This window comes from Coregonus lavaretus (assembly GCF_964263955.1).
Source record: "Coregonus lavaretus genome assembly, chromosome: 19".
Classification (NCBI taxonomy): domain Eukaryota; kingdom Metazoa; phylum Chordata; class Actinopteri; order Salmoniformes; family Salmonidae; genus Coregonus; species Coregonus lavaretus.
In genome coordinates, this window is record NC_140006.1 from 11,754,177 (window position 1) to 11,782,131 (window position 27,955).

The 27,955-nt window shown below is 45.6% G+C and overlaps 1 protein-coding gene across 1 annotated transcript; it reads right to left on the minus strand.

Annotated features, from left to right (window-relative positions):
- Nucleotides 1-1,230: 1,230 nt before the first annotated feature.
- Nucleotides 1,231-27,033, minus strand: LOC311146461 (GRAM domain-containing protein 2B-like; the record flags this gene model as incomplete). Its single annotated transcript, XM_084182967.1, has 13 exons — nt 1,231-2,085; nt 2,567-2,677; nt 6,885-6,984; nt 7,111-7,191; nt 7,329-7,410; nt 8,047-8,154; nt 8,363-8,434; nt 8,536-8,625; nt 17,372-17,475; nt 17,836-17,908; nt 18,079-18,132; nt 20,798-20,966; nt 26,993-27,033. The coding sequence occupies 13 exons, from the start codon at nt 27,031-27,033 to the stop codon at nt 2,064-2,066; spliced, it is 1,107 nt and encodes a 368-aa protein (XP_084039093.1). The 3' UTR covers nt 1,231-2,063.
- Nucleotides 27,034-27,955: the final 922 nt, after the last annotated feature.

A 27,955-nucleotide genomic window follows, 5' to 3' on the forward strand; every position in this document is an offset into this window, starting at 1 on the left:
ATGGACAGGGGAGTCCCTCATGTTGGATTTAATTTGATTTACAATCATTTAATTTAGTTTGAAATTTGCCTGCCCATTTGGACACTTACAACACCAGGTGTGACATTAAGGCCAAGAAGATCACTAGGGACCCCAGCCACCCGAGCCATGGCCTGTTCTCTCCGTTTCCATCACAGACGACTGGCCAATAGCTTCTACCCCCAGACCGTCAGGCTGCTGAATAACCAGTACTAGTCAGCCAGCTGCTCCCCCTGTCACCCTCCTGCCCATAGCCATGGGAGGTAGGGGTGCTGAGGGTGCTGCAGCATCCCCTGAAAAATTGGAATAAAAAAATAATAATGTATGTATTTATTAAAGATTCATGATTAATATTATTAATAAATTAAAATATGTATCGTTTTTTTCTTCAAAAAAGTAGTGCACTGGGCCTTTACTAGTATTAGCTAACCATTATAGGTATGTAGCTCATGCTAAACACGTTTTTTTCAGCATCTCTGCTTTGGCAAAAAAGGTAGTTGTATAATTAAGAACAATATCTTGCAGGATTCAATAGTTGGAATTGTACGAGTTGTTGCTCTGTCCTCTAATGGAATCCAGAAAGAACAAAACCCTGTCCTCAAACATTTACATCAAAAAGTGCAAAGTTCTGAGCAAAGACACAAAACATTCACATCATTTAGTGGCTGGATTTATCCTCAAGCCGACTACTTTTTTCCTCATTGTTAGGCTTATGTGTCATTTTTATAAAAAGCTTACTAATAGCAGTTAAATAGCAGCTAATTACGGTATAGGCTACTGCTGTAGATAGTAGGCTACAATGCATAATGAAACAACCCCTAGTAAACTAGTGTTTTGAAGGTGGACTGACTGTATAGTTGTTTTGCAAAACAACTTTCTATCCAAGCTGGGAGAGAGCGCAAGGACGGCTCATGTCATGCACGTTCAGGTAGGCTATACAGGACAGTTGTATATTTAAATCTATTGGTAGCTGATTAGTATGCTGTTACATCGGACAGTAATTTTACAATCTGCAATGTTTGAATTTCCAACTTTAATTACCGAATAGGTTATTACATTATTGCCGCCAGCCAGCAGACACCATGTAGGAGGCTACTGCTTCATGAAATGTTAAGCTTAGCATGAGAAAATGACGACCAAATAGGCCTACCAATAATAATGTATCTATCTAACATGCGCCACAGAAAGCCTATAATCGATTCGATAGGCAGCCGCATAGACATGTTGCAATTTCAGCACTATGGACAGCGATCAGTAATCTATACTTTGAGTGGTTGTCTGGCTGACGCATTCGATTTTATTTTAGGGAGGGGAGGGGCCGAACTCCGACTTGCAGGGGTCCAGAGAAACTGCTTTATAACAGTGATCAATCCATTTTAGTTTGCAGGGTGACATTCAAGAACTGTATTAAGAAGAACAAATATATTTCAAGTAGCCTTTTCTCAAATACATGATTTTATAGATTGAAAGTATACTACACATATTGATTGATACACTAATAATAATTGTGAGTACAGTAGGCTTTTTTTTATGAGGAGAGAGTGCCCCCTGCTGGCCTGTTAGGGCCACTGACAGTTAGACACTTTCTCTAAAATGAATTTGCCAGCAAATTTGAGATTCCTTTACAAAAAGAACATAATTTACAGCAAGACATCAAAACAGGCATTACCAGTTAAGCTGAGATAAACAAATAGTGCAGTAAAACAATTGATTTTAGGAGTGGACTGCGACTGCCTGAAATCAAATTCTACTGAATACCAAGAGAAAAAAAAAGGCATGTTGCTTTGTGTGAAGTCAAGGTTATCCACATTTCTGACAAACACCACTAGGGGGTGATAGAGTCGTAGTTTTTAAGTGATCTGTCTCCTCAACATATTAGCAGGATCCAGAAATAAATATTGAATATATTATCAATGGTCCAGCTCACGAGTCACAAGATGACGTGAAATTGAAAGCCTTTATAAGTGGATCTGCATAGTTTGTTGTACTGTGGCTTTGGACAAACAGGCTTGCTCTTTATTCTTCCTGCTGTATGTCTCTTCAGGCTACGTTTCCTTGTACCTGTATCTGTAAATGAAGAAGGAGCAGTGGGAGGAGGAAGAGAATCACTCTCCCACATATTTTCACACATTATCACATGCAGACACGCACACATACATATTAAAAAAGTGAAGACTCAAATTCCCACAAGGGGTGTTCCTGTGGTTATGGTTATGTATAACAAGTGGACTGATTTGCAGAAAAACAAGAGACATTCCTCCGGGGCCGTTTATCTTCTAACCTTCTGTGATTGCTGCTGCTGATGTACTGTACCCATGATGTCTGAGAACATTCCGTCTACACAACCGGTTTGAGCTACCTTGCCTTACCATAATGCATGCTTCACCATACATAGTTTAATGGTTTTTAATTTGAGAAGTGGCTTCCTTTTTTTTATGTACAAGTTTGGAGTTCCTTGAAAGTGCTTGATAGTATCACAACAAAGAACAGTCATCTATGGAAAACTACCCCAAGGTGTGTGTGTGTGCGCGTGTGCGTGTTTGCTCACTCTCTGTGGTGTATGGAGAACTCAGGCAGGGCCCCTAGGGAACTCAGCTGCTCCTCCAGCGCTAAGATCCGCAGGCCAATGTACCCTGACGACAGCAGTAGAAACACCACCCTACACACACACACACACACACACACACACCCACACGTTGGTGGATAAGATACAGTACTTCCTGATTGCTTGCTTGCCATCAGTTTGGTTTTTACTTCACCTGACTTAGCACATATCCCTAATCTTTATTGTTTACATTGTTGAATACTGTTTTATCGCACATGAAAGGTAATCTCTCTACAGTCAAATGTGTGATATCAAATCTAATTCAATCTATATAAATCTATCAGCGTTAGGTGTAATTCAATATGACTTGATTCATCCCTTGAGGGGCAATTAGCAAGTATTGTCAGAGCACAAACACACAATTACATGTATCCTCCACAGTCCACAGGCAACCAATGAAAGAGCAAACAATGGAGACAGTGGCAAGGAAAACTTATCTACTATAGGCCTTGTAGGTTGGATAAAAGAAAAAGAAGAAGAAACCGTGAGAGGAACCAGACTCTGAAGGGGGAGCCCATTATTTTGTTCACAGTACATACAGTATGAAAGAAGTTCAAAGTACATACAATATGAATGAAGTTAACAGTACATACAGTATGAAAGAAGTTCAAAGTACAAACAATATGAAAGAAGTTCAGACTACATACAGTATGAAAGAAGTTCAAAGTACATACAGTATGAATGAAGTTCAAAGTACATACGGTATGAAAGAAATTCACAGTACATACAGTATGACCATCTGGAGAACACATTGTGCTTAGAAAACCAGATCCATCTACAGTGCCTTCCTATTCATACCCCTTGACTTATTCCACATTTTGTTGTGTTATAGCCTGAATTCAAAATGGATAAAATACTTTTCTCACCCATCTACACAAACTAGCCCATAATGACAAAGTGAAAACATGTTTTTAGAAATGTTAGCAAATTTACTGAAAATATAATACAGAAATATCTCATTTACATAAGTATTCACACCCCTGAGTCAATACTTTTTAGAAGCACCTTTGGCAGCGATTACAGCTGAGAGTCTTTCTGGGTAAGTCACTAAGAGCTTTCCACTCCTGGATTGTGCAACATTTGCCCAGTATTCTTTTCCAAATTCTTCAAGCTCTGTCAAATTGGTTGTTGATCATTGCTAGACAACCATTTTCAGGCCTTGCCATAGATTTTCAGGTAGATTTAAGTAAAAACTGTAACTCGGCCACTCAGGAACATTCACTGTCTTCTTGGTAAGCAACTACAGTATAGATTTGTCCTTGTGTTTTAGGTTATTGTCCTGCTAAAAGGTGAATTCATCTCCCAGTGTCTGTTGGAACGCAACCTGAACCAGGTTTCCTTCCTCTCCAGCAACTGAGTTAGGAAGGACGCCTGTATCTTTGACTGGGTGTATTGATACACCATCCAGTGTAATTATACTGAACAAAAATATAAACGCAACATGGAACAATTTCATTGATTTTACTGATTTACAGTTCATTTGAGGAAATCAGTCAATTGAAATAACTTAATTAGGCCCTAATCTATGGATTTCACATGAGTGGGAAAATAGATATGCATCTGTTGGTCACAGACACCTTAAAAAACATGGGCCTCACAATGGGCCTCAGGATCTGGTCACTGTATTTTTGTGCATTCAAATTGCCATCGATAAAATCCAATTGTGTTCGTTGTCCGTAGCTTATGCCTGCCCATACCATAACCCCACCGCCACCAAGCACTCTGTTCACAACCTTGACATCAGCAAACCGCTTGCCCACATGACGCCATACACGTGGTCTGCGGTTGTGAGGCCGGTTGGACGTACCGCCACAATCTTTACTCCTGAACTTATTTAGGCTTGCCATAGCAAAGGGGTTGAATACTTATTGACTCAAGACATTTCAGCTTTTAATTTTTTATTAATTTGAACAAAATGTGAAAAAACATAATTCCACTTTGACGTTATGGGGTATTGTGTGAAGGCCAGTGACAAACAATTGCAATTTAATCAATTTAAAATTCAGGCTGAAACACAACAACGTGGAAAAAGTCAAGGGGTGAAAATACTTTCTGAAGGTACTGAATCTACCCATCTCTCCAGGTATTAACCTGCCATAAACAGCCAATCAGATGGCTCCTAACCAATCCAGAAAGACAACATACCTAAGCAGACAGACTGTTAGGCAGGCACCTGCACTTCCTTGAAACGGTGATTATATAGCCAAAGGAACCAGGAAATCTGGTCACAATGCAGACACGATAGATTCATAAGAGATACATTTGAATATCGTGTCGACACATGTCTGAAAATGGACAAGATCAGAACAAAGGTCAATGCAAATAGTCCAGGTAGCCATTTGATTAGCTGTTCAGCAGTCTTATGGCTTGGGGGTAGAAGCTGTTAAGGAGCCTTTTGGACCTAGACTTGGTGCTCCGGTACTGCTTGCCGTGCAGTAGCAGAGAGAACAGTCTATGACTACGGTGGCTGGAGTTTTGGCAATTTTTAGGGCCTTCCTCTGACAACGCCTGGTATAGAGGTCCTGGATGGCAGGAAGCTTGGCCCCAGTGATGTACTGCACCATACGCATTATCCTCTGCAGCGCCTTGTGGTCAGAGGCCGAGCAGTTGCAACCAGTCAGGATGCTCTCGATGGTGCAGTTGTATAACTTTTTGAGGATCTGAGGACCCATGCCAAATCTTTTCAGTCTCCTGAGGGAGAATAGGAATTGTCATGCCCTCATCGACTGTCTTGGTGTGTTTGGATCACGATAGTTTGTTGGTGATGTGAACACCAAGGAAATTGAAGCTCTCGACCTGCTCCACTACAGCCCCGTCGATGAGAATGGGGGCGTGCACGGCCCTCCTTTTCCTGTAGTCCACAATCATCTCCTTTGTCTTGACCACGTTGAGGGAGAGGTTGTTGTCCTGGCACCACACTGCCAGGTCTCTGACCTCCTCCCTATAGGCGGTCTCATCGTTGTCGGTGATCAGACCTACCACCGTTGTGTCGTCGGCAAACTTAATGATCACATAGGTGTTCCTTTTGTCCAGGTGGGAAAGGGTAGTGTGGAGTGCAATAGAGATTGCGTCATCTGTGGATCTGTTGGGGCGGGATACGAATTGGAGTGGGTCTAGAGTTTCTGGGATGATGGTGTTGATGTGAGCCATATTCATTTAGGCAGGTTACCTTGGTGTTCTTGGGCACAGGGACTATGGTGACCTACTTGAAACATATAGGTATTACAGACTCGGTCAGGGACAGGTTGAAAATGTCAGTGAAGACACTTGTCAGTTGGTCAGCGCATGCTCTGAGTACGTATCTTGGTAATCCGTCTGACCTGTTTAAAGGTCTTACTCACATTGGCTACGAGGAGCGTGATCACACAGTCTTCCGGAACAGCTGGTGCTCTCATGCATGCTTCAGTGTTGCTTGCCTCGAAGCACGCATAGAAGTAATTGAGCTCATCTGGTAGGCTCGTGTCACTGGGCAGCTCGTGGCTGGGCTTCCCTTTGTAGTCCGTAATAGTTTGCAATTCTTTCCACATCCGACGAGCATCAGAGCCAGTGTAGTAGGATTCAATCTCAGTCCTGTATTGACGCTTTGCCTGTTTGATGGTTCATCGGATGGCATAACGGGATTTCTTATAAGCGTCCTGGTTAGAGTCCCGCTCCTTAAAAGCGGAAGCTCTACCCTTTAGCTCAGTGCGGATGTTGCCTGTAATCCATGGCTTCTGGTTGGGGTATGTACGTACGGTCGCTGTGCGGACGACATCATCGATGCACTTATTGATGAAGCCGGTGACTGATGTTAAATACACCTCAGTGCCATCGGATGAATCCTGGAACATATTCCAGTCTGTGCTAGCAATACAGTCCTGTAGCTTAGCATCTGCATCATCTGACCACTTCCATATTGTGCGAATCACTGGTACTTCTTGCTTTAGTTTTTGCTTGTAAACAGGAATCAGGAGGATATAATTATGGTCAGATATCAACCAGGCTTCTGATCGTGAACTACAGAATGTTCTGTGACTCCTATACATAAAAAAATGCAGCTTATGATCAAAGATTCAAACTTTCCCTTGTGTTACGTAATACTTCTGAAACTAACAGTAGTCTTAAGATGTGTTTAGATGAACACGCCCATCATCACATGTGGCAGTGTGTGTGGATAAGAGAAGAGGTGAGGGAAGGGCTTCAGCATCTAGGTCTAGACACTGAGAGGATAGAGAGGTAGAGAGACGGTGGAGGGAAAGACAGAGAGGTGGATGGTACTCACAGAAACAGATAGATGGAGAGGAGGACGTTGAGGTTGCTCATCTCTCTGATGAGGAGGAGGGATTTAATCCTTTCAGGGACTCTCCAAACCCACGAGTCAGCTGATCAAGAGAATTAAAAAATGGATTATTCAAACAACATTTAAGTGTGTGTGTGTGTTTGCACATGTGTGGGTGTGTGTGTACATGTGTGTGCGTCTGTGTGTGTTTCAGTGTGTGTTTAACTACCTGAGTCTTCCGCCTCGGTGAATGTGAACTGATCGTCCTGGTCTATGCTAATGCTGCTTCTAGGAGTGGAGCTACCCCTCCCTGAGGAATATTAACACGTATTTATTATAATTGTTCTATCATAACATAATATTCTCTTTTATGTCTTCTTTTATTCCTATTTTCCCTCCTTTCTTTCTCCTGTCGGTCCAGAAACATCCTAAGACAGTCTTTCTAACCTCTGCTGGACATGTCATGGTAGACGGCCTCTTTAGGATGGCTCCGGTACATACTGTCCTCCAGGCTTGAGTGGCTGGAGATCTGCGGGCAGGGAAGGGGTGAAAAGAAAAGGAAAGTATGCTTGTGTGTCTGATCACGACAAGCCCATGATTTATCTGAATGGTGTCTTAATTCCACACAAAATAAAATGTCAAGTGATTTCTGGAGTTATGGGAAATTCCAGGGCACTTTCTTTTAATGTCACATTTACGTCATTTAGCAGACGCTCTTATCCAGAGCGACTTACAGTTAGTGCATACATTATTCTTTTTTATTTTCATACTGGCCCCCCGTGGGAATCAAACCCACAACCCTGGCGTTGCAAACGCCATGCTCTACCAACTGAGCTACCTCCCTGCCGGCCATTCCCTCCCCTACCCTGGACGACGCTGGGCCAATTGTGCGCCGCCCCATTGGTCTCCCGGTTGCGGCCGGCTACAGCAGAGCCTGGATTCGAACCAGGATCTCTAGTGGCACAGCTAGCACTGCAATGCAGTGCCTTAGACCACTGCGCCACTCGGGAATATCTAGGTCTGCACTGTGCACTGTCACAAAGTGCACAGTGCAGATCAACCATGAGGAACAGACGTACGTTTGTCAACCAAGGACAGACATTTGTCATAAGCAGTCAAAGCAGAACTGGGCAGTACATGGTGGGACTTGATGATCGGGTCTTACCGTGTCTATGTCCTGATCCACGTCGTCAACACCGTTCTCTCCTGGGGAGACGTGGGAACTGCTGTTACCATTCTCCCCCTGCTCCCCCTGCTGCTGTGTGAACACAGTCTGACACACAATGCAGTGTGTTAAAGAATATTCTCCTTGGTGAATACAGAGAACAGAGAAAGACAAATAGAGTAGAGGATAATTGCAGATGATAGATAAGGAGATAGAAAGGGGGTGAATAAGAGGGGAGAGTGAAAGAGGGAGAGAGTTATATAGAGGGAGGAAGAGAGAGCGAAAGAGAGAGAGGTCAGAGATTATGAGGGTATACCTGTGCTTGTGTACACACAGACTGCAGGATTTCGTAACACACTTGCCGGTTCCGCAAAGACACAAACAAATACTGAAACACAGACAAAACAGAATAAGGGACTACGCAACAACCCACATGCAAAGACACATGCACTCAAACAAAGACTAACAGGGCCACTGTGGGTTTCTGACCTTGTCTCCATCCGTAGTGTGGATGGAGAGCATTGACAAGGCTGAGTTCTGCTTTTTCACTTCCTTAACACTGGACACGTGAACCACCACCTACAACAAGAAAGAGGTACAACATCAACATCAACTTCACAAATACCACAGACCACAACTGTGCATCTACTTCTACTTAGTGCCCTCCATAATTATTGGGACAGTGAAGCATTTTATCTATTTTGGCTCTATACTCCAAAAGTCTGGATTTTAAATCAAACAATGACTATGAAATTAAAGTGCGGACTGTCAGCTTTAATTTGAGTGTATTTTCATCCATATTTGTTGGAAGCATTTGCTCTTTGTTTTAGTTGTGTTTCAGATTATTTTGTGCCCTGTAAGGGTTGGTGTGAGGTGTGACCCAGTGTCACGGTTTCGGCCGAGGCTGCCTCTCTTCCTTGCTCGGGCAGGCTTCGGCGTTCGTCGTCTCCGGAATTCTAGCTGCCACCGTTGTATGTTTCTATGTTCGTTTGTTCTGGTCTGGTATTGTACACCTGTTATCGTTTAGTGTCATTAGTGTCCTATAAGTTCTAGTTGTGTTTGTCAGGCGTTGTTTGTGATTGTTTTCCTGTCTGATTGATGTTTGACGTTTTGGGACAGACGCTATTTACCGTCGCACAGTGTTTTCGTGCGTAGTCGGGTTTTGTATTTTACGCACTGTTGCGTATTGTGTATCTCCGGGTTAGTTTACCCGTGTATTTTTGTGCTTTGCCAGTAAAGTCAAGTTTGACTGAGCTCCTGTGTCCTGCACTTGATTCCACCACACCGTCGCGTCAGAACCCTTGACAGAATCACACACCTTTCAAATGGAATCAGCAGGAGCCGCAGCAGCACAGGAGACGTTGGAAGACAGAGTCCGGGAGCAGAATGACCAGATCCTGCGGATGGGGTCCGCACTGCAGGAGGTGATCACCACCCTCGGAGACCCGAGGGACACCTCCTACGCCATCTTCCCTTCCCTCACCATCGGCCAGTCAGCCCAGTCCCGCTCCGGAACCCCGAGGAGTTCGACTCTCGCTCCCGAGAGCCTACGATGGGACCGCTGCCGGGTGTCAGGGCTTCCTTCTCCAGGTGGAGCTTTACCTGGCCACTGTGCACCCGGCGCCCTCGGGACTCGAGAGCGTGTCCGCCCTGATCTCCTGCCTTTCCGGCAAGGCGTTAGAATGGGCCAACGCTGAGTGGAGGAGAATAGATGCTACCACCATCACGTATGCTGAGTTCTCCCGCCGCTTCAAGGCGGTGTTTGATCATCCCCCGGAGGGGAAAGCGGCGGGGGAGCGTCTGTTCTGCCTCCGGCAGGGGAAGAGGAGTGCCCAGGAGTTCGCTTTGGAGTTCCGTACTCTAGCGGCGGATGCAGGATGGAATGAGCGGGCCCTCATCGATCACTACCGCTGTAGTCTACGTGAGGACGTCCGTAGGGAGCTGGCCTCTCGTTCGACCAGTTAGTCGACATGTCCATCAGGCTGGATACCCTGCTAGCTACCCGCGGACGTCCCGAGGGGGTCCGTCCATTTCATCCTCCAGCGCCTCCGAGCCGTGCCCCATGGAGCTCGGGGGCGCTGGCGCTAGAGAGAGGAGGGGTCGGAGTACGAGGGGGTCCATCTCCTGCACCAACTGTGGTCGGGGAGGACACACCGCGGCCAGGTGCTGGGGATGGCCTCCTAGGGGGGAAGACGACAGGCCCCGCACTGGGGAGTCCTTCCAGGTGAGTAGGCGCCCCACTCACCCAGAGCTCTCTGTTGCACACTTCTGTATACCTGTGCGTTTTCCACAGGTAGCACCTCATTCCCAGCATAAGGCGCTGGTAGATTCAGGCGCGGCTGGGAATTTTGTTGATAAGAAGTTTTGTTTAGCCTTAGGGATTCCCCTTCTCCCTGTTGACGTCCCCTTCCCCGTTCATGCCCTAGATAGCCGTCCGTTGGGTGCGGGCTTGATCAGGGAGGTCACGGCGCCACTTAGGATGTGTGCGCAGGGGGGTCATCAGGAGATGATCCAGCTATTTCTGATCGACTCGCCTGCGTATCCGGTGGTGCTGGGCATGCCCTGGTTGAGTACCCATAACCCGTCTATTTCGTGGCAGGAGAGGGCTCTGATGGAGTGGTCTGCCCAGTGTGTGGGTCGATGTTTAGGCGTTTCCGTAGGGGCTACCTCGGTGGAGAGTCCAAACCAGGTGCCCGCATTGCACGTTCCCCCTGAGTATGGGGATTTGGCTATTGTGTTCAGTAAGTCGAGGGCGACGCAGTTGCCTCCCCATAGGCAGGGAGATTGTGCGATAGACCTCCAGGCAGGAGCTGCGCTCCCACGGAGCCATGTGTATCCTCTGTCTCAGGAGGAGAAGAGAGCTATGGAGACTTACATAGACGAATCTCTGAGACAAGGATACATACGGCCCTCCACTTCCCCTGCGTCCTCGAGTTTCTTTTTTGTGAAGAAAAAGGATGGTGGGTTACGCCCGTGCATTGATTACCGTGGTCTCAATCAGATCACGGTGAAGTACAGTTATCCACTCCCGCTGATTGCGACCATGACGGAGTCATTGCACGGGGCGCGTTTCTTCACTAAATTAGATCTCAGGAGCGCGTACAACTTGGTGCGCATTAGGGGGGGCGATGAATGGAAGACAGCCTTTAGTACCACCTCGGGTCATTACGAGTATCTGGTCATGCCATACGGGTTGATGAACGCTCCTTCAGTTTTCCAATCATTCGTGGATGAGATCTTCAGGGACATGCAGGGGCAGGGGGTGGTCGTGTACATAGATGACATTCTCGTGTACTCGTCTACCCGAGTCGAGCATGTGGCCCTGGTGCGCCGAGTGTTGCGGAGGCTGTTGGAGCACGACCTGTATGTCAAGGCAGAGAAGTGTCTGTTTTTCCAGGAGTCGGTCTCCTTTTTGGGTTATCAGTTGTCTGCCTCAGGGGTGAAGATGGAGGTAGACCGGGTGTCAGCCGTGCGTAATTGGCAAACGCCAACCACTGTGAAGGAGGTGCAGCAGTTTTTGGGGTTTGCGAATTACTACCGGAGGTTTATCCGGGGTTTTGGACAGGTGGCAGCTCCCATAACGTCTCTTTTGAAGGGGGGTCCGGTGCGTCTGCAGTGGTCAGCCGAGGCGGACAGGGCGTTTGGGAGGCTGAAGGACCTGTTTACCTCGGCTCCGGTGCTGGCGCATCCGGATCCCTCTTTACCATTTCAGGTAGAGGTGGACGCGTCAGAGGCCGGTATAGGAGCCATGCTTTCGCAACGGTCCGGCACGCCACCTAAACTCCGCCCCTGTGCTTTTTATTCCAAGAAGCTTAGTCCGGCGGAGCGAAATTATGACGTGGGGGACAGGGAGCTGTTAGCCGTGGTACAGGCCCTAAAGGTGTGGAGGCACTGGCTTGAGGGGGCTCAACACCCTTTCCTCATTTTGACGGACCACCGTAACCTGGAGTACATCCGGGCAGCGAGGAGACTGAACCCTCGCCAGGCGCGGTGGAATATGTTTTTGACCCGGTTCACATTTAAAATCACGTACATCCCTGGGTCACAGAACAGTAAGGCAGACGCACTGTCTCGGCGGTATGACACGGAGGAGAGGTCCGTGGAGCCCACTCCCATACTGCCGGAGTCTTGTCTGGTGGCACCGGTAGTGTGGGAGGTCGATGCTGAACTCGAGCGGGCATTACGCACCGACCCTAGTCCACCTCAATGCCCGGCGGGTCGGAGGTACGTTCCGCTCGCAGTTCGGGATCGATTGATCTATTGGGCTCACACGTCACCCTCCTCTGGACACCCTGGTATCGGCCGGACAGTGCACTGCCTTAGTACTAAGTACTGGTGGCCCACGTTGGCGAGGGATGTGAGGGTTTATGTTTCCTCCTGCTCGGTGTGCGCCCAGTGTAAGGCGCCTAGACATCTGCCTAGGGGTAAGTTACTACCCCTGCCCGTTCCACAACGACCATGGTCTCACCTCTCGGTGGATTTCATCACGGACCTTCCTCCTTCACAGGGGAATACCACTATACTGGTCGTTGTGGACCGGTTTTCTAAGGCCTGTCGTTTGCTCCCCATGCCGGGCCTTCCTACTGCCCTGCAGACCGCCGAAGCGCTATTCACCCATGTGTTCCGGCACTACGGGGTACCCGAGGATATTGTGTCTGATCGAGGTCCCCAATTTACCTCCAGAGTCTGGAGAGCTTTTATGGAGCGGTTGGGGGTCTCGGTGAGCCTCACCTCGGGTTACCACCCGGAGAGTAATGGGCAGGTGGAACGTGTGAACCAGGATGTGGGTAGGTTTCTCAGAACATACTGCCAGGACCGGCCGGAGGAGTGGGCAAGGTACGTTCCCTGGGCCGAAATGGCCCAGAATTCCCTATGCCATTCCTCCACTAACCTAACCCCTTTCCAATGTGTGTTAGGTTACCAGCCGGTTCTGGCACCTTGGCAGCAGAGCCAGATCGAGGCTCCTGCGGTGGATGAGTGGGTGCGGCGCTCGGAGGAGACATGGAACGCTGCACACGTCCACCTGCAGCGGGCCCTCCAGCGTCAAAAGGCGAGCGCCGATCTCCACCGCAGTGACGGACCGGTGTAAGCACCTGGTGATCGAGTCTGGCTCTCTACCAGAAACCTGCCCCTCCGCCTGCCCTGTCGGAAACTGGATCGGCGGTTTGTAGGGCCATTTAAAGTCCTGAGAAGGTTGAACGAGGTGTGTTACAGATTACAACTACCTGTTGAATATAAAAGTATTAACCCCTCGTTCCATGTGTCTCTTCTCAGGCCGGTGGTAGCTGGCCCACTCCACGAAAATGAGATCAGGCTGACTCCTCCGCCCCCATTGGACATCGAGGGGGCACCGGCGTACTCCGTGAGGTCCATCTTGGATTCGAGACGTCGGATGGGGGGTCTCCAATATCTAGTGGAGTGGGAGGGGTACGGCCCGGAGGAACGGTGCTGGGTGCCGAGGAGAGACATTTTGGACCCGTCTCTTCTGACGGAATTCCATCGTGGTCACCCGACGCATCCTGCGCCGTGTCCTCCTGGTCGTCCCCGAGGCCGGAGTCGGCGCACGTCTGGAGCCGCGCGTCAAGGGAGGGGTACTGTCACGGTTTCGGCCGAGGCTGCCTCTCTTCCTTGCTCGGGCAGGCTTCGGCGTTCGTCGTCTCCGGAATTCTAGCTGCCACCGTTGTATGTTTCTATGTTCGTTTGTTCTGGTCTGGTATTGTACACCTGTTATCGTTTAGTGTCATTAGTGTCCTACAAGTTCTAGTTGTGTTTGTCAGGCGTTGTGTGTGATTGTTTTCCTGTCTGATTGATGTTTGACGTTTTGGGACAGACGCTATTTACCGTCGCACAGTGTTTTCGTGCGTAGTCGGGTTTTGTATTTTACGCACTGTTGTGTATTGTGTATCTCCGGGTTAGTTTACCCGTGTATTTTTGTGCTTTGCCAGTAAAGTCAAGTTTGACTGAGCTCCTGTGTCCTGCACTTGATTCCACCACACCGTCGCGTCAGAACCCTTGACACCCAGGTGCGGTGCAGGTTAGACAGTAGGCAGTAGGCAGAGATGGTGAAACAAGGAACTTTACTGATGGTCCCGAAGCCAGGATAAAAAATAACAGAATTTACACAAAAAAGAAAGGCGGAGCAAATAAGACTCCAAAAAACAGGCAGACAGCCAAAAATACTAAATACTAACTATGACTGAAATAATCAATAAACAGGGAGAACACTTCCCACGTACCTGTCCATATGTCCCACGATCAGACACTGATTAGCACTGCTTGGCACAGTGAAACTAGCAGAGAAAACTGAGCAAGGGAACACAGGGAAGTGAGGGCATAAATACACAGTTGAATCAGATAGACACAGGTGACACCAATAGGAAGATGATTTGTCCCGACTGTGAGTGAGGAGGTGCCTAAGGTTGTCGGAGGATGACACATAGAGGTTCGCTCAGTGCACCCCCCCCCCCCCCCCCCCCCCCCAACGAACGGCCCTAGCCGTTCACCTTGGACGCTTCCGGGTGGAGGTGACGGAATGTTGTTATCAGCCCCTGGGTCCACAGTCGTATGGCCTATGAGGAGTTAAGCCCTTAGCACGCCTCTTACTAAACACCTCCCCCAGATCCCAATACTCCCAAAGAACGCCTGGCAGGTCTGGGCTGGTGACAGATTCTGTAGCCGCCGTCCTCCCGGTGGCAACCGCCGCTAGGGCGGAAGGCGGTTCGGAGTGCGGGACCTGGGGAAGAGGTGAGGACTGGTAGGTGGTCTGGGACGGTTGTTTGGGCTGATGAGTGGTCGGTGGAGACCGGAACAGGACGGGGGTGGCGCCTCCCTCCAGGATGAGCCGCCCCATGGACCAGTCTATCCGGGGTTTGTGGGCGACCAGCCAGGGATGCCCGAGGATGAGGGGACACTCCGGAGAGTCCACAATGAAAAACTGGATATCCTCCCATAGCCCCTCCGCCACCCGGACATGCACGGGAACAGTGCGCCGGGTGATGAAGCCAGACCGCAACGGCCGGCCGTCCAGGCCCATGACCGGAACGGGCTCGGAGAGGGAGAGTAACGGAACGCTCCACTCTTGGGCAAGCCCTGCGTCCATCAGGTTTCCCGCGGCCCCAGAATCCACCAGTGCATGCGCCCGACACGCAGCGCGGGCCCACTGAACCCTGACGGGGAGAAAAGTCCGGGAGTCTCTGGAGTTTGGGTTTCGGTTCCGGCTCTCTAACACCCCTCCAGATACTAGCGAGCCCTCCCGTTTCCCGGCTTCTCCGGGCATGATTTGCAGTGGTGACCTGTCTGGCTGCAGTACAGGCAACGTCCCTGGCGCAGACGCCTCTGCCTCTTCATCCTGGCCAAGTGTGCCGCACCCAGCTGCATAGCCTCTTCCTGAGGCGTCTCCTCCCTGAATTGGCGGAAAGCCTCCGGGCTGAAATGGGGACGCGGAGGCGCGCCTTTCATCATGCCTCTCTTGTGCACCCTCTCATGAGGCCAATTGTCTACCCGCACCGAGAGGTCGACGAGGCTGTCCTGTCGCTCAGGCAGCTCCCTGAAAGAGAGTGTGTCCTTTACCCCCTCCGATAGCCCCTGAGCGTAAAGGACAACCAGGGCGGCCTCCTCCTATCCTGCCTCTCGAGCCCGGGTCCGGAACGCCACGGAGTAGTCCGCCACCGAATGGTCACCCTGCTGATAGGCCAAGAGTCGCCTCCCGGCCTCGTGGCCCCACACCATCTGAGAGGTGTCAAACACCTTGCATAGCTCCCGGGTGAATAGGTAGGAATCAGAGCACGCTGGAGTTTGGCTCTCCCACTCCGAGTTAGCCCAGGAAAGGGCCCGACCCGTCAACAGAGTGATAATGTAGGCCACCCGGCCCTGCTCCGTTGGGAAGGAGGAGGGTTGTAGGCTGAATATCAGGGAACACTGGGTGAGGAATTCCCTGCAGCCCTCTGGTCGTCCGTCGTACCTCTCCGGAGGTGGTAGGCGGGGTTCCCGTGATGTCACAGTCGAGACTGGAGATGCCGTTGCCGCGGCTTCCGCTCCGCCGGCTGCCGGCACTGGTCGGGTGTCCACCCGGCTCTGCACGGCGATCATCAGCTGGCGGAGATTCTCGGTGATCTGCTGCAGGCTGCGGTCGTACTGGTTCAGCATGGCTCCCTGCATTGCCAATGCGCTATGATACTGTGCTGCCTCCGCTGGGTCCATAGTGGCTCAGTTTTCTGTAAGGGTTGGTGTGAGGTGTGATCCAGGTGCGGTGCAGGTTAGACAGTAGGCAGTAGGCAGAGATGGTAAAACAAGGAACTTTACTGATGGTCCCGAAGCCAGGATACAAAATAACGGACTTTACACGAAAAAGAAAGGTGAAGCAAATAATACAAAATACTAACTATGACTGAAATAATAAATAAACAGGGAGAACACTTCTCATGTACCTGTCCATACGTCCCGCGATCAGACTCTGATTAGTACTGCTTGGTATAGTGAAACTAGCAGAGAAAACTGAGCAAGGGAACACATGGAAGTGAGGGCATAAATACACAGGTGAATCAGATAGACACAGGTGACACCAATAGGAAGATGATTTGTCCCGACTGTGAGTGAGGAGGTGCCTAAGGTTGTCGGAGAATGACACCTAGAGGGTCGCTCCGGAACTGCGACCCCCTCCTGCAACAGTGCCCAATATAAATGAATGGTAAATAATGTCTTGTGTAATTTTGGAGTCACTTTTATCTTAAATAAGAATAGAATATGTTTCTAAACACTTCAACATAAATGTGGATGCTACAGTGATTACGAATAATCCTGAATTAATTGTGAATAATGATGAGTGAGAAAGTTACAGATGCACAAATAACTTACCCCTAAGAGATGCTAACCTCTCACCATCACAATAACAAGGGACGTTTTTTTGGGGGGGTATGATATTTCTGTGTCTGTAACTTACTCACTCATCAACAAATTTGTAGAGTCAGAAGCTTGATGTAGTCATTGCGTGCTATGAATATGGGACCAAATACTTAACTTTTTACTACTTTAATACACATAAGTGAATTTCTCCAAATTATTTTGTTCCCTTAAAATGGGGGGACTATGTACATAGAGTGCTGTAATTTCTAAACGGTTAACCCAATATGGATGAAAATACCCTCAAATTAAAGTTGACAGTCTGCACTTTAACCTCATAGTCATTATTTGATTTCAAACCTTTGGAGTATAGAGTATAGAGTCAAAAGAAGAACAAATGATTCACTGTCCCAATAATTATGGAGAGCACTGTATGTTGGCGAACTTGGTGTTATCTACTCTACTCTATTATATTTGAATCTCTTACCTTGGTGTGTTTGAGGAGTACGGAGGAGTAGAAACACACATAGTTGACAGACACAAATAGCTTCCCGTGATACAACACGTCCTTCTGCAGGGCACAGGTGAATGCTGAAAACACACAACCAGAGAACAGTGCCAAATGAGAGAGACACTTATCCCCAGAATACAGCGTGATGTTCTGTATGCCGTCCTAAGCAGCTGAGGGCACATGTTAAAATATTGTGCAAAGTGAGTGCATAAGTGTTTTAATGTAATTAGTTGTTAGCAAGGAGCACAATGCACAATGCCATCCTCATGATGCCATCAGGTTGTGGAATGAATTATAATGAATGTCCCAAAGCATGAATTATTGTGTCGACTCCATAAGTAAACATGCTAGACATGAATCCACATGCAGCACAGACAGACAGTCAATGGACGACGACAAAATCATAAATATGTACTGATAATGTACTGATATCAACTCACCATGAGTTAGTTTCTCCTCTGCATGAATGTCTTGGAAGAGTTTGTGAAAGGTTTTGTTGTATTTCACAAAGCTCTACAAGAGAGAGAGGAAATTATCTAATTAATCAATCAATCAACCAATTAAGGAATTAATAAATCATTTAATCAGGACGTATTTCCGAGCCAGATCCAAGAACCCAAACATGTAGTGGAGAAGCAATAGTACCTCCAGGGTGTTGTACTGTACATTTCAAATGTGCTTACATTTTTGGTGATGATGACGCCATCAGGCCGATGGACGCTCTCCTCCTCTATGGTCTGTGACCTGTGGACAGGGAGATCACAATTACACACGCACATATGGATTTAGAGCAGGGGTGTCAAACGTACGGCCCGCGGGCCGGATCAGGCCCACAAACGGGTTTAATCCGGCCCGCGAGATGATTTTGAAAAAAAAAAATATATATATATATATATATATATATATATATATATTTTTTTTTTTGAATATAAAAATGCGCTGCAATTTTTCAATAAAATAAACTGCTGTTCCAATTGCGTCCACTGGATGGCGCAATAGCAATTGTGTTAAGCAAGCAAACTGTTTATACCGGGGCAGAGCAAGTAGGTCAAGCACGTGCAGCCAATGAGCTACTTTGTTTTGCCCGCGATATTTATTACGGCTTCTACTTTTAACATTATGTGCTTTGGCACCCTCATTGCCCCAATATGTCTCTGTCAAAAAAGAGAAAAGTGGACGCAGAGTGCAGAGTGTTCCAAGAAAAATGGTCATCCTATTTAATCACGGAATTGAATGGGAAAGCTGTATGTTTGGTGTGTTCAGAGCATGTTGCAGTGCTGAAAGAATATAACCTTCGTCGCCACTATGTGAGTCTTCATGCCGACAAATATGACAACTTTCAAGGACAGCGGAGATGAGAGAAGGTGAATGAACTGTTGGCGGGTCTGAAGAAACAGCAGTCTGTGTTTACTCACAGCCGAGACATCAGTGATGCTGCAGTGAAAGCTAGCTACCTCATTGCTAATGAAATCGCAGTGGCTTCAAAAACATTTAGTGAGGGTGAATTTGTAAAAACATGCATGATGAAGGCAGCGGAGATTGTGTGCCCTGAAAAGCGGCAGGCTTTTGCAAATATCAGCCTGACAAGAAACACAGTTGCAGACAGGATTTCCGATCTTTCAGTGGATTTGGACAGCCAGTTGAAGCAAAAAGTAAAGTCATTTATTGCGTTTTCAGTTGCAATTGATGAAAGCACGGACATTACAGATGTTGCACAACTGGCCATTTTTTCATCCGCGGAGTTGATGACACATTGACCGTCACCGAGGAGTTCGTGGAGTTGGTGCCGATGACAGATACAACGACAGCAGCTGATATTTTTACCGCACTCGTCGGCGCGCTGGACAGGGTCGGAGTGGACTGGTCCCGCGCTGTCAGCCTGGCTACAGATGGTGCACCCTCAATGATCGGGAAAAAAGCAGGCGTTGTGACAAAGTTCAGAGAGAAAGTGCAATCTGCAAATGGAGGACGTGATTTTTTGACTTTTCACTGTATTTTGCACCAGGAGGCTTTGTGTTGCAAGTCATTAAAGATGGATAACGTCATGAAGGTGGTCATCCAAACTGTTAATTTCATCCGACCAGAAGCCTGAATCACCGTCAGTTTGACAGCCTTCTCAGAGAGAAAGACCACATCTATGGCCTGCCATACCACACTGAGGTAAGATGGTTAAGCCGAGGTGCTGTGCTGAGGCGTTTCTTTGATTTACGAGAAGAAATTGAACAGTTCATGGAAGAAAAGGGCAAACCAGTGTTACAATTTCATTCCGCAGAATGGATGCCGGACCTTGCATTTATGGTGGATGTTACAGAGCACCTGAATAACTTGAACAAACAGCTGCAAGGGCGCAACAAAGTTGTCTCGCAGTATTATGACAGCATACGTTCTTTCAAGTTGAAGCTGTCATTGTGGGAGACGCAACTTGCCGGTGGTGATGCAGCTCACTTCCCCTGTCTGAAAAATGTGTGCGCGACCCAACATGTGGCAGACATGAAGCGGTTCAAAGATAAAATAACTGGACTGTTACGGGAGTTTGAGCAACGCTTTCAGATTTATGTTTATATGTTTTTATGTTGATGTGCTATTGTTTTTAATTGATTTTATTTTATTTGTATATTTAACCTATTCTTGACTCTGTGGTTCTTGCACTTGTTTGGGGAACAGGATTTCATTATTTTTATCTACATTTCTGCCTGAGAAATGACACCCTGATATAGTTCTGTGATCTGTGATATACTTCTGTGAATCACTGAGGCATTGTGTGTTTGTGTGTTCTTTGTCCTCAGAACTTTCAAATAACTTGAGGTGTTTTATGATTAATAGTGATGTTGTGCTTTTGGACACTGTCCTCAGGCTCCAGCTTTATGGTTATATGTTTTTATGTTGATGTGCTATTGTATTTAATTGATTTTATTTTATTTGTATATTTAACCTATTCTTGACTCTGTGGTTCTTGCACTTGTTTGGGGAACAGGATTTCATTATTTTTATCTACATTTCTGCCTGAGAAATGACACCCTGATATAGTTCTGTGATCTGTGAAACAGTTCTGTTAATCACTGAGGCATTGTGTGTTTGTGTGTTCTTTTTCTTTAGAATTTTCAAATAAACTTGACGTGTTTTATGATTAATAGTGATGTTGTGCTTGTACTATTTTGGACACACTGTCCTCAGGCTCCAGCTTTATGTTGTATGTTGATCGTATTAAAACAAAGAAAACAATCTGAAGTTGTTGTTTTTAAGTTATATATACCATGATTTTTCCGGTCCGGCCCACTTGGGAATAGATTTTCCTCCATGTGGCCCCTGAGCTAAAATGAGTTTGACACCCCTGATATAGAGGGTTTTGTTTCCCCCAGTCCAAATCCTGTTCTAGTCATTGCACTTGCTTTCATAAGTAACCTCTGACCTGAGTGAGTTACTCCTGTTCAGGCTGCATCCCAGCTCTTGTGTTTCCAGCTGTGCCTCCTCTAGACTGTGGCTTTTCCTCCTCTCTCCACTCTTCTTAGGCCTACTGCGGCTGCCTCTCCTCTGGTCCAGCAGACTACCTCCACCACCATTCTCCAGGGACCTGGAGGAACAGGACACTAAACGGTCACAGAGTGTTGTCACCTGGGTCTGTAAACACTTTCTGTTTAGAGGTCATGTTTACCTATTTGTATATTCACCTACAGTATAGGTCTTACTTTGTAATTAACATTATGGTGGTTTCGAGAACTATAAAGTTGTGGATTTAATTTAAATTTCAGACAACTGATTCACCTACCTGGGTAGGTTTTGTGCTGCTCTAACAATTCATTAATACAGGAGCAATTAGGGATAAGTGCCTCGCTCAAGGGCACATTGACAGATTGTTCACCTAGTTGACTCGGGCATTCGAACCAGCAACATTTACATTTACATTTACATTTACGTCATTTAGCAGACGCTCTTATCCAGAGCGACTTACAAATTGGTGCATTCACCTTATAGCCAGTGGGATAACCACTTTACAATGTGTTTTTTTTCACTTACATTTAAAAAAAAATATATATATATTTATATATATATATATATATCTTTTTTTTTTTGGGGGGGGGTGGGTTGGGGTAAGGGAGGGGTAGAATGATTACTTTATCCTATCCCAGGTTTACTGACCCAACACTCTTAACCAATAGGCTACCTGCATCATCGACGGCTAACATGATACCATCAGACAACCATAAAGAAGAGTTGAATGGTTGCCAGAGCAGTTCTAGCTAGTAGTCGACAAGATAGTCAATAACACTTTAAGGGTTAAATTAGCTGTATAAAACATATGTGGCATCCAGGTCAAAGCATCCATTTGCATTTTAAATGATCAGAACATGCCACATGCAAAGTGTGTGTTATACGATGTTTAAGTTCCCCCACCTGAGGCTGGGAGAAAGCAAACAGAGGCTGGGAGAAAGCAAGCAATGGAAATTGAATATACATGCATCTTTGTTAATCCTGTTCCAGCGTAATACCTTAATTATTGTTCCACTCCTTCCGGACAATATAGGCCTAATAGTAACAAAAGCTATTACATTTACAACTCAAAAAGTCAAACTTCAATGTTTAATGCGCAAATAAAATGCACTACAACATTACAGAATTAAAGAGTCCTCAAAACAATATTTATTCAAGAAGGGCTTGAGTATATACAGTTGAAGTTGGATGTTTACATACACCTTAGCCAAATACATTTAAACTCAGTTTTTCACAATTCCTGACATTTAATCCTAGTAAGAATTCCCTGTTTTAGGTCAGTTAGGATCACCACTTCATTTTAAGAATGTGACACGTCAGAATAATTGTAGAGAGAATTATTTATTTCAGCTTTTATTTCTTTCATCACATTCCCAGTGGGTCAGAAGTTTACATACATTCAATTAGTATTTGGTAGCATTGCCTTTAAATTGTTTAACTTGGGTCAAACGTTTCAGGTAGCCTTCTACAAGCTTCCCACAAAAGTTGGGTGAATTTTGGCCCATTCCTCCTCACAGAGCTTGTGTAACTGAGTCAGGTTTGTAGGCCTCCTTGCACACACACACTTTTTCAGTTCTGCCCACAAATGTTCTATAGAATTGAGGTCAGGGCTTTGTGATGGCCACTCCAATACCTTGACTTTGTTGTCCTTAAGCCATTTTGCCACAACTCTGGAAGTATGCTTGGGGTCATTGTCCATTTGGAAGACCCATTTGCGACCAAGCTTTAACTTCCTGACTGATGTCTTGAGATGTTGCTTCAATATATCCACATCATTTACCTTCCTCATGATGCCATCTATTTTGTGAAGTGCACCAGTCCCTCCTGCAGCAAAGCACCCCCACAGCATGATGCTGCCACCCCCGTGCTTCACGGTTGGGATGGTGTTCTTCGGCTTGCAAGCTACCCCCTTTTTCCTCCAAACATAACGATGGTCATTATGGCCAAACAGTTCTATTTTTGTTTCATCAGACCAGAGGACATTTCTCCAAAAAGTACAAATCTTTGTCCCCATGTGCAGTTGCAAACTGTAGTCTGGCTTTTTTATGGCCGTTTTGGAGCAGTGGCTTCTTCCTTGCTGAGCGGCCTTTCAGGTTATGTCGATATAGGACTCGTTTTACCGTGGATATAGATACTTTTGTACCTGTTTCCTCCAGCATCTTCACAAGGTCCTTTGCTGTTGTTCTTGGATTGATTTGCACTTTTCGCACCAAAGTACGTTTATCTCTAGGAGACAGAACGTGTCTCCTTCCTGAGCGTATGATGGCTGCGTGGTCCCATGGTGATTATACTTGCGTACTATTGTTTGTACAGATGAACGTGGCACCTTCAGGCATTTGAAAATTGCTCCCAAGGATGAACCAGACGTGAAGGTCTACACATTTTTTTCTGAGGTCTTGGCTGATTTCTTTTGATTTTCCCATGATGTCAAGCAAAGAGGCACTGAGTTTGAAGGTAGGCCTTGAAATACATCCACAGGTACACCTCCAATTGACTCAAATGATGTCAATTAGCCTATCAGAAGCTTCTAAAGACATGACATCATTTTCTGGAATTTTCCAAGCTGTTTAAAGGCACAGTCAACTTAGTGTATGTAAACTTCTGACCCACTGGAATTGTGATACAGTGAATTATAAGTGAAATAATCTGTCTGTAAACAATTGTTGGAAAAATACTTGTGTCATGCACAAAGTAGATGTCCTAACCGACTTGCCAAAACTATAGTTTGTTAACAAGAAATGTGTGGAGTGGTTGAAAAACAAGTTTTAATGACTCCAACCTAAGTGTATGTAAACTTCTGACCCACTGGAATTGTGATACAGTGAATTATAAGTGAAATAATCTGTCTGTAAACAATTGTTGGAAAAATACTTGTGTCATGCACAAAGTAGATGTCCTAACCGACTTGCCAAAACTATAGTTTGTTAACAAGAAATGTGTGGAGTGGTTGAAAAACAAGTTTTAATGACTCCAACCTAAGTGAATGTAAACTTCCGACTTCAACTGTACATATCCAGTACAGAAAGCGGATTCACCTCCTCCCGTCTAGACCAGCCTGTAATTTCTGAGTCTAGACAAGGACCAACAAATGTAAGTATTTGTTTGAAATGTGTGCCTTTTATTATGCAATTTGTATTTCAAAAATATATTGTCAAGTCATGAATTTGATTATTTTTTTATTTAAAATATATACTTACGGTATATACAAAATAAAGATTATATTAAAACTAAAACAAACAAAAAAAGCAATAAGATGTAATGCAAAACAACCTGTTTGTATCTCATAAATGACAAAATAAATTGAAAGTTATTCATTTTAAGCTGATCTTAAAAAATAAAAACAAAGGTCCTAAAGGGTATGGCTGCAAGGCATTTTGGGGAAAATATTACACTTTATATACATCAGAGAAGACTGAAATATGACAAAACCGTTTGACATAGACACACCCGATTTTCTGCGTTAAAAATAAATACATGTTTATTGCAAATATTAATAACATTCCACCCATGAGGCCAGTAGGTCATTTGACTACAGGAAAGGGATTTATTAAGACAAAAACGAAAGGAGGGTGGTTAGTCAGGGTGGATGGGTTGGCATATAACACAAAATGTCTGGCAACCCAAAGGTTGCTTGTTTAAATCTCATCACGGACAACGTTAGCATTTTAGCTAATAAGCAACTTTGCAACTACTTACTATTTTTAGCTACTTTGCAACTACTTAGCATGTTAGCTAACCCTTCCCCTAACCTTAACCCTTTAAGCTAACTCCTTATCCTAACCCTAACCCTAACCTTAACCTTAACCCTAAACTTAACCCTAACCTTAACCCCTAGTCTAGCTAACATTAGCCACCTACAGTGGCTTGCGAAAGAATTCACCCCTCTTGGCATTTTTCCTATTTTGTTGCCTTACAACCGGGAAATAAAATGGATTTTTTGGGGGTTTGTATCATTTCATTTACACAACATGCCTACCACTTTGAAGATGCAAAACATTTTTTATTGTGAAACAAACAGGAAATAAGACAAAAAAAACAGAAAGCTTATATAATAATAATTTGTAGAGACAGTCTCTTGGGGTATGTCTGTATAAGCTTGGCACATGTAGCCACTGGGATTTATGCCCATTCTTCAAGGCAAAACTGCTACAGCTCCTTCAAGTTGGATGGGTTTCGCTGGTGTACTACAATCTTTAAGTCATACCACAGATTCTCAATTGGATTGAGGTCTGGGCTTTGACTAGGCCATTCCAAGACATTTAAATGTTTCCCCTTAAACCACTCAAGTGTTGCTATAGCAGTCTGCTTAGGGTCATTGTCCTGCTGGAAGGTAAACCTCCATCCCAGTCTCAAATCTCTGGAAGACTGAAACAGGTTTCCCTCAAGAATTTCCCTGTATTTATCGCCATCCATCATTCCTTCTAGTCTGACCAGTTTCCCAGTACCTGCTGATGAAAAACATCCCCACAGCATAATGCTGCCACCACCATGCTTCACCGTGGGGATGGTGTTCTCGGGGTGATGAGAGGTGTTGGGTTTGCGCCAGACATAGCGTTTTCCTTGATGGCCAAAAAGCTCAATTTTAGTCTCATCTGACCAGAGTACCTTCTTCCATATGTTTGGGGAGTCTCCCACATGCCTTTTGGCGAACACCAAACGTGTTTGCTTATTCTTTTCTTAAAGCAATGGCTTTTTTCTGGCCACTCTTCCGTAAAGCCCAGCTCTGTGGAGTGTATGGCTTAAAGTGATCCTATGGACAGATACTCCAATCTCCGCAGTGGAGCTTTGCAGCTCCTTCAGGGTTATCTTTGGTGTCTATGTTACCTCTCTGATTAATGCCCTCCTTGCCTGGTCCGTGAGTTTTGGTGGGCGGCCCTCTCTTGGCAGGTTTGTTGTGGTGCCATATTCTTTCTATTTTTTAATAATGGATTTAATGGTGCTCCCTGGGATGTTCAAAGTTTCTGATATTTTTTTTATAACCCAACCCTGATCTGTACTTCTCCACAACTTTGTCCTTGACCTGTTTGGAGAGCTTCTTGGACTTCATGGTGCCGCTTGCTTGGTGGTGCCCCTTGCTTAGTGGTGTTGCAGATTCTGGGGCCTTTCAGAACAGGTGTATATATACTCAGATCATGTGACAGATCATGTGACACTTAGATTGCACGCAGGTGGACTTTATTTAACTAATTATGTGACTTCTGAAGGTATTTGGTTGCACCAGATCTTGTTTAGGGGCTTCATAGCAAAGGGGGTGTATACTGTACTTATGCACACACCACTTTTTTTGAAACAAGTTCTTTTTTTCATTCCACATCACCAATTTGGTCTATTTTGTGTATGTCCATTACATTAAATCCAAATAAAAATCTATTTAAATTACAGGTTGTAATGCAACAAAATAGAAAAAACGCCAAGGGGGATGAATACTTTTGCAAGGAACTGTAGCTAACGTTAGTGTTGGCCACCTAGCCACCTAGCCAACGTTAGCCACAACAAATTGGAATTCGTAACATATCATACGTGTTGCAAATTAATTTCATATTGTACGAATTGCAAATCGTAACAAACATATCATACAAATTATAATTTCTACCATAACATATGAAATGGATGATGGACATCCAAAAATGTATACCTTACCTACCAAACGTAACATATCATACTAATTTGAGTGTCCCGGCTTTTCATTTACTATGTTACGTCTACCCCTGAGTCCAAATTGCAGCAACAAACAAGTTCCCTTCCTTCCCTCGCTTTCTCTTTCTCCACTCAGGTGAATCCTCCAATCAGACTAACCAATTTGTGAAACTGCAATAAGGAAGGTGGAATGGCCCAAACCCCCTATGGGTGGGTTCTAATCTATGTGGTATGTACTACTGTATGTTTGAGGAATGAACAATATTCAATACTGTAATATCCTATTAGAAAATCCAATAAGATTCAGTTAAGGGACATTCCTACATCCTAATGTAAACATAAACACAGGAGAGGGTCTCTACAGCTGGAGTTTAACTGAGCCTGTCTATAACTGGTCAAAAACACCATATGTATAGCAAATCATAATAATAAATCAATTATTAAAAAAAAGTTTGATTGGTTGATACTCACACTAAACTGTCGAGGGAGAACCTCCGGTGCTTCATGTTCATCGTCTGGAGTGGTTAAATGTCTCACACTCCCACTCAGCTCCTCTCCACTCCACTTTTCTGTACCTCCACTGACTGTGTCGGTGTAAACCGACTCTCTCACACACACACTTAGCAACTCTGTACTTCACTGTGCAGCAGTATACGCCCAGCCTGTCTCTCTAGTTTCCTACCTGGCTTTAGCCCACAGAGAGAGACAGCTGATAGATGGCTAGAGGGAGTGACAGCCTTCTTCTGTTACCAGCCTATCCTCTTCAAGCTTATTGTTGGCTTCATCTATCAACTTCTGGGAGCAGGAATACCATTCAAGCTTAACCAATCAACTTTGGAGTCCCAAGCCTCCTGCCGGTGCCACTTGCACTCACACCTGCAGCTTGTGGAAACTGTTGCTACAGGTGTTGTGTACAATCCTACTCCCACCCACAGATTAGTGCTGGGCAAATCATACACGGAATGCATGAATCAAAATACAAATGCAAACACACCACAGACACACACACACACACACACACACACACACACACACACACACACACACACACACACACACACACACACACACACAGAGAGAGAGAGAGAGATAGAGAGAGAGAGAGACACATACACTGAAAGCTAAATTACAATGCAGATTCTGAGAAATTCTGGGTGTAGTATAGCATTCATGTTTGATGTTTGAAAGAGGCGGATAAATGTTTTTCCTGAAAACCCCTTTATCATCATGGTATAGACATTTTTGAGTTTGAGGAAATTCAGCCCAAGCTGTATCTGTCTGGCCATGATAATAAATCATGCTCTATTGGAAGCTACAGTGGTGGTGGATACCTGGTACATGGTGAACTCTTCTTCCCAGCAGAGCAGGCAGTAGAGACCTGGGACACGTGTGTAGCATATGTGTGTGAGGGCACTTAAGTTTGTGTGTGTGTGT